The following is a 7,743-nucleotide window of genomic DNA, read 5'->3' as shown; positions in this document are numbered from 1 at the left end:
GCAGGAATGAAGGTGTTGCTATTTATTTAGACTAGACAAGGAATACCTAACTGATGAGGTGGTATTTGAGTAGAGACCTGAGAGAAGTTGAGGGAACAAGACTTGTGAATGTTGAAATAAGCAATGCAAAAGTGCTAAATGAAACTGATTGACAGGATCAAAGAACAGATGTTGGTGGACTGAGCAATGGTGGTAGAAGTCAGCTTGCGGATATGATTGTAAAGGTGGGGCCAAGAGGATGTGCAGTGGATTGGATGTTGGGAGGGAGAGAGGGTGGGTCATGGGTCACTGCATGCTTCAGGCCTCAACAATTTAAAAATGGGCAAGTGATTTACTAATGGGAGGTTGAGAAGAAAGTGGAGACAGTTCTTTGAAATAGCAGAAAAAGAAATTGTTGAAAATATATATGGGATGAAGAGAAAGTTTTAAAAATGGGAACAATTACAATTTGTAAACTGATAAAAAGAGCAAGAGCTTTGGATCCAGGCTAGCCCAAGGTTGAATCTTGGCTTCCTGTCTGTCTATGAGACTTTGGACAGTACCTGGCACTGTGCTTATTAAATATTAGCTGTTACTGTTTGAATTGTTAATTTTTAAAATACTAGGACAGTCTGTTTTGGTGCTTGGTTTTGGTAGAAGATGGTGGAAAAGTTGAGAAAATATATTTGAAAATTTATGATCCATAAACTACCTCTCTCTTCAGTTTCTAAATTGGAAGTTTGTTTTATAACTGAAAGTTTGTGTCAGTTTTTTGTGTTCAGTTTATATAATAAAGTAGAAAAATAGTTAATTTTAAACAGTTTAAAATTATTTTTAATCATAAGCTGAACTTTCTCAGAAATATTTGCCCTTCCCAGAAATGAGTTTGAAAATTTAAATAGTAGATTGGTCCTGAAATTTTACTTTGCTTTTGTAATAAATTAATGTAAAATGGATGTTTTCCTTAATATCAGTTTGTGGATCCTAATTTGATGCTCAGAGGATGTTGGGGCTAAAAATCAACCACAAGAATGGAAAATCAAAGTAGAGGCTGTGATGGATATTTTTTAATTTTTAATTTGTTTTTTACAGTTTTCTATGTATATGATCCCTAGTCACTAAGAATATAGAAAATATTTTGTTTTTTGAAACTTTGATTTCACAGTGATTCAGTTCCACCTGTGTCGCGGCATTCATTTAACAAATTTGATCACAGGAAATTAAGCAGCAAACAAGGCAGATATATTCCCTACCCTTTTACCATCTTTACCGTCTGACAGAGGAAATAGATATGAAACATGTATTTGCAAGTAGGATGAAAAGTGAAGTATGAAGTGCAGTGGTAATAAATAGAGTACTGAATGTAGAATGAGGGACAAGGAAGGCTCAACTGAGAAAGTCACATTTAAATCAAGACTTAAAGGACGAATAAAAAGAGTTAGGTGGAGGTAGAGAGGAGCTACACAAAAGTTGGAAGTTGTTTTTCTTAGTTCAGTTAGTTATTTTTCCTTCCAAGAACATGAATAAACAGAATCTGAACTTAAAAAGTTAATGTTTCGTTTCTCATTAGTTTTAACATTACTGAGCATACATAATTTGTATATGGTAAATTTTGCAAGCAAGGAAGGAATACGTTTATATTCCAGAATACTGTATTTTTTGTGATCAGTGAAGAATTTTGTTTTTGGAATTAAAATCAACTCATCGCAAGTTAAAATTAGTGCTCGCTTCGGCAGCACATATACTAAAATTGGAACGATACAGAGAAGATTAGCATGGCCCCCTGCGCAAGGATGACACGCAAATTCGTGAAGCGTTCCGATGTTTTTAATAAAGATGTTAAAAAAATAATAAAATGGATAACCAAAAAAAAAAGTTAAAATGATATGAAACTAGCGAAACAGAAATGAGGTTCTTCCATGATCACCTTGATACAGGCTTCTAGTTACAATTCCCTGATCAGCTGATACACAAATGATAGAATTAGCCTGGAGATTCCACCTATTCAGAAGGTAGTTTGTTTCCTCTGAGATTTATCCCAATACACTGAACTTTTTGACTTTTGTTCTTAACCACCCTTAAGATTGAGAAAAGCTTCTCGGTACTCAGTCATAAGCACTGGGTAATTGAGATCATTTATTCCCTCATTCTCAAAATTTTTTTTATTCTTCCCAGCATTAGTTGTACTTCATCTTTTTTTACTTAATCTCTCTTCTAGATTCTTGTATGTCACATAACATTTCATGTATTTAATATTTTATAAGCCCTACCTTACTTATTACTTAGTGGTAATTGCATAAGGATAAAGTAGTAAAGAGAAGTGTTTTCAAAAATATTAGCACACTAAATGCTATATGTTACTGTTGTTTTTCTTCAGCTTTATCTTCATTTTCTGATGTAGCTCACTGGTTTTCAGTTCCCTTAAACTACTAATTAATTAGTACTTGACTTTTCTGATTGAAAAATGGAAGACTAAAAACCAAAGTACTTTTAGTGGTTTCTCAGCAGTTACTTTTATTCTACTTATTTTAAGTTCTGATAAAGGATATTTCTTTGGACTAGTTATTAGATACTTAATTTTAGGGGCATGAGAATATTAGAAAAATGTATATATTACTTTTAAAATATAATTATGATTTATGTACTTTTTTGTTTTATTTTAGCATCTTCTAAGTGAGCAACACAGAAACTTTGCACAGAGTAATCACTATCAACTTGTTGATGACATTGTATCTAAGTTAGTTTTTGACTTTGTGGAATATGAAAGGGACATGCCTAAAAATAAAAGGTAATTATCAACCCAAGTTTTAAATTTTACAAGAATATTAAACCATTAAACTAAAAATAAATCCACTGTTTTCTGTTCTTAGAAGGATTATATTTTCAGCATAGAAATATGGTTAATAAGTGATTCCTTCTTTTCTCTCCCTCCTCCACCACCACCAAAAACGCTTACTTATTATTACTTTTAAGGCTCTCTTCTTAACATAGTCTAAAAGGGGAGTTGGCAAACTTTTTCTATAAAGAACCACATAGTTAATATTTTAGGCTTTTTGAACCACAAAAAATAAATAGATGGCAGACAAGATTTGGCCCGAGCTGTATAAAGTGTGAATACAGTGATGTTCAGTATACAGTAACTGTACATTGACAAAATGAGCCTCATTAAGATTATTCCCATAAATCTAAAATAAAAAGAAATGCTTTCATATGAATATACCTAGAATTGGTAATAACTCAATAGGTTATTTAGTCCTTATATCTGTTTTTAGACCAATCTTAAGGCATAAAGAAGACTATAAAATATGATACCAAGCTACAACTCCTAAAAATTAACTAGAAAGTTTTTTGGCTATATCTGGGTAGAACAGTTCCTAAACCTCTTATTTCTGTAACATTCAGAATGATTGTTCCTGACTGATGTAATATTTGGGGAGGAAGCATATCTCCAACTATTAAAACTTATATGGGCTACTGTAAGAATTTAGAATTCCCTAAAAACTCATTCTGCAGCAAAATTCTGAACTAGTACTTAAATATAAACTGGTTTATTCCTTAATTATCTTATTATCTGCACAATTTTTATCTCTATAGACAACTCACTTAAACATCTCTGGACTTTAAAGAAGAGTGATGTTGGACTAGTGTTTTTACATTTTATATCCTCCCTTTGTTCAAGAGGAGTCTTAAGTGAAAGTATCAACAAAATAAGTAGAAAAGTAACCATTCTGGTTTTGAAGGGGCAGGTGGAGTTCTATATTTCTCTTCATTATCTGTGACATGTATAACATAAAACATAATTAGTGAGCTGTTAAGTTTTTTTCTCTTTGTAAGTAATTTAGGATTGTCTAATACAAACTAGCATCCCAAGGGTATTAAGAGGCTCCATGAAGAAGAGAGTTTCAAGTCAAATATGTGTGTGAAACTTAAGGATTACTGACTTGTAATCTTTAGAAGTATAATGATATAAGGTTTCTGGCTCACTATAATACTGGATTGTTTATTTTTGGTTTGTTTTTCTTTTTTTTTTTTTTTGCGGTACGCGGGCCTCTCACTGTTGTGGCCTCTCCCGTTGCGGAGCACAGGCTCCAGACGTGCAGGCTCAGTGGCCATGGCTCACGGGCCCAGCCGCTCCGTGGCATGTGGGATCTTCCTGGACCGGGGCACGAACCCGTGTCCCCTGCATCGGCAGGCGGACTCTCAACCACTGAGCCACCAGGGAAGCCCTGGATTGTTTATTTTTAAATATAAATAAATATCCATTTCTGCCTTAGGTTTCCCAATACTCATTCTCCACATGCTAAGTCAACATTAATGTAAATCAAAGCACAGAATTAAGAAATTTTTCAGGATAGTGAAAAAATTAGGAACAGACCCAAATCCCTTTACTATCATCTTTCTTTGATTTATATGATCAAAGTAGTTTTAAATACCAAAGTCAAGATACTGCTTACCTCTGGGAGGAAGTGGAAGAATGTGGATGAGGAATGGTACACTAGAGTTTTTAGCTATATCTGTAAAGTTTTATTATTTTAAAAACAGCTAAAGTGGACTTCCCTGGCAGTCCATTGGTTAAGACTACCCACTTCCACCGCAGGGGGCATGGGTTTGACCCCTGGTTGGGGAACTAAGATCCTGCATGCCATGCGGCGCGGCCAAAAAAAATAAAAGCATCTAAAGTAAATGTGGCTAAATAGTAAAAGTTCTGTATTTTTTTTAGTGTTTTCTAAGTTAAATAAGTTTTATACACAGTTTTTAAAGATTTTTACTAATTTAGTTTTTAAATACTCAGGAATTTTTGATAGCAATTTTAATTTTTTTCTTTTCTTTTTCCTCTAAAGAATAAAATACAGTGTTGGTTCCCTTTCTCCTATTACTGCAAATGTTTTGAAAAAGTTTGAACGTAAAGAAAAGATGGAATTACAACATACTTCTCAGAAAAACTCAAGGGAAAATGTACAGGTGATGGAGCATGGTTTCCTGGATAAAGAAACCCAGGAACCTGAACAAAAGTTTATGTCTACTTCAGAACACATCCCACACCCTTCAAGTGAATTAAGAGGACATGATGATAAAACATCTAATAAATGTTCTGTGTTAAATCCAGCTGAAAATGACATAAAAGAAAATTTTTTATCTCTAAATTTTATATCTCTATCTCCACATAAAAATAAACAGGAATGCATTCTTAATGTTCCTGAACATAAATTAATTATAAATGAAAATGACTTAGAAGTAAGGGTGGATCACTGTCCACATAGGCAACAGGCATCTGTACAATTTTCTCATTTCAGTACGGATAATAGTGCATCTCAACCAAAACAAAAGTCAGATACTGTGCTTTTTCCAGCAAAGGATATGAAGGAAAAGGACCTTCGTTCAGTATTTCATCATGATTCTGATCTGTTAGCAATAAACAGTTCACAGAAGCACCTAACAATTCAGGCAAAGGCTCCATCCCAAAGCCCTACTGAGGAACCCAACCCATGTGACGTCAAGAATATGGATAGTTTACCTTCTGGTAAAATCCATCGGAAAGTGAAAATACTATTAAGAAGAAATAAAAAAGAAAACCTGGAACCAAATGTGGAGTTAGATAAGAAAAGAACTGAATTTCTTACTACACAAGAAGAAAACAGAATTTGTAGCTCATCAGTACAATCTCTACTGGACTTATTTCAAACCAGTGAAGAAAAGTCAGAATTTTTGGGTTTCACAAGCTACACTGAAAACAGTGGTATATGTAATGTTTTAGATATTTGGGAAGAGGAAAATTCAAATCTGTTATCAGTGTTTTTCTCTTCCCCTTCAACTAATACATTTTCTGGTTTTTAGATTTAAAAAAATAAATACCTTTCAGAAGCAATGAAGATCACATTCTTGAAATTTTTAAGAATATAAAAATTCTTAGGTTTGGGGGTGAGGTTTTGCCAATTTTGTTTACAGAATGAAATGTAAATATTAACAATAAAGGTGATTGCATTTTTCTACAGAATTGAATATTCTAGAAAAATTGTAGAATAAACTTGTGACTCATCTTATTTTGCATACTATGTTCATAATTGTTTTCTAATAAATATTATGAATAATAAGTTTGCTTTATGTCAGTGAAAACTAATTTCAAGGGAAATTTTGAGAATATCAAAATTTAGCATTATAAATTTAGATATTCTGGTTATATCTATTGTCTATTAAAAGAGATTTCCATGATAACATGATAATATTGCTTTTAAAAACCTAATTTTCATACAGAAAGGAAAAATTGTATTTCAGTGTCTGAGTTCTGGAAATCATTATTACCAGAAACATTGACACGTGAGGGTGAACTAGTTGGACCATGCTAGGGTGTTGGCACTGAGGAGTTAGGTTATTTGTGGAGATAAATAGAAGCCATGAGGGAAAAACTTAACCAGGCTAGCATATGGAGTGAAATAATTTTTCCACTGTTCTTATTTACCTTTGGAAATAATTTCTTCCAAAAATGACTCTTTAATCCCTAATTTGGTATCAAGAAAGGAAAGGGAAAGGATGGCAATGAACTAGATATGTTTTGAAACATGCAGATTGCCTTTGATCAGTCACTTGGTGATTCAATAATTTAGAGAAGAGAAAATTCAAATATCCTGAAAATTTCAACTCTCACCGGTAGATGGTTCACAATAAAAATTAGTGCCAATGAATATTATATGAATACACTGTCAACTAAAATTAACAATTTTATTGTTCATGCCAGTACTTAAAGGAGGATAACTGAAATATCCTTTATAGTGCATACATGCATTTATGTTTTAAACAAAAAACCCCTTGGAAGATTTTTACGCAGGACAGAAAATTCCATTTATAAGTATGAGGGTTCTTATAATGACATATCATTTTCAGTAGTAAACTCATGTAACAACAAATAGCCATTTTCAAAATGCTCTCATATCGTGACCATTTCAAAAGCAGTTCCTTCTCTTATTGTTAACAAACATCTTTAACTTTGAAGGGATAAATTAAGTGGTTGGTGTTTTGTTTTTTGTTTTTCAAAAACTCTTTTTGAGGTCCCAAAGACTACATTAGTTACCCCTAATAGTAATCCCATAAAATCTTTTCCTTTACCTTGTCTTAGCACTTTCAAACAGTATAAAAACTGAGTTGTAACGGCAACTCATCACAGGTTGGGTTCCCACAGGAAGTAAACTATGATGGAGTTTAGCATGTAGGATGTTTTCTAACGACTGCCTTTGGACATAGTTGGCCCCACAAGAATCTCACAGTTGCTAGGTGAAGCTGACTGGTAAATCACTGAATGGTTCAATGACCACTCAGACGGGGCATGACCAGGCAAGGAGGCTCTGCAGATGAGAATTCCTTCAGGAGCTGACAGCTGTAAGCTGTCTACTGCCTGTACTCCCAGCAGCTGGGGCAGCATGTTCTTTATTAAAGATGGATCAGAATCAATTACTCCTACCAGGATGGTGACTCCTTGTCTGCTGGTCTCTTGGAACAAGGAACCCAAAGGGGCTAGGTGGTAATTGCAGCTTATAATCCAACAGGAATTGCTAAAATGGGAAGCACAAATTACAACAGGGACACAGGAATAATAATGGCAAGTAGGGATACTCCTGCTTCCACCTGTTGGTTCCCAGACCCATGTATTCTTTTATCAGAGACACAGCACCATATAAATGTTGGTTGTTTTTTTTTTTTTTTTTTTGTGGGTGGTTACGCGGGCCTCTCACTGTTGTGGCCTCTCCCGTTGCGGAGCACAGGCTCCGGAAG

At 34.0% G+C, this 7,743-nt stretch overlaps 1 protein-coding gene and 1 pseudogene across 2 annotated transcripts in view; one reads left to right on the top strand and one right to left on the bottom strand.

Annotated features, from left to right (window-relative positions):
* The window catches only part of DBF4 (DBF4-CDC7 kinase regulatory subunit), a 23,934-nt gene extending 17,906 nt beyond the window's left edge, over nt 1-6,028 (top strand). Inside the window, exons 11-12 of one of the 2 annotated variants that reach the window (XM_007447460.1) lie at nt 2,643-2,767; nt 4,821-6,028. In XM_007447460.1, coding sequence (XP_007447522.1) covers nt 2,643-2,767; nt 4,821-5,814 — 1,119 coding nt within the window. In that variant the 3' untranslated portion in view covers nt 5,815-6,028. The remainder of the gene's footprint in view (nt 1-2,642; nt 2,768-4,820) is intronic. The other variant, XM_007447461.1, reaches the window with a different exon arrangement.
* Nucleotides 6,029-7,192: 1,164 nt separating this feature from the next.
* Nucleotides 7,193-7,743, bottom strand: part of LOC103090962 (ATP synthase subunit alpha, mitochondrial-like) — a 24,818-nt pseudogene continuing 24,267 nt past the window's right edge.

The sequence above is a fragment of the Lipotes vexillifer genome, unplaced genomic scaffold (genome assembly GCF_000442215.2).
Source record: "Lipotes vexillifer unplaced genomic scaffold, Lipotes_vexillifer_v1.1 scaffold474, whole genome shotgun sequence".
In the NCBI taxonomy this organism is placed as follows: Eukaryota; Metazoa; Chordata; class Mammalia; order Artiodactyla; family Lipotidae; genus Lipotes; species Lipotes vexillifer.
This window is presented reverse-complemented; position numbering and strand designations above follow the sequence as displayed.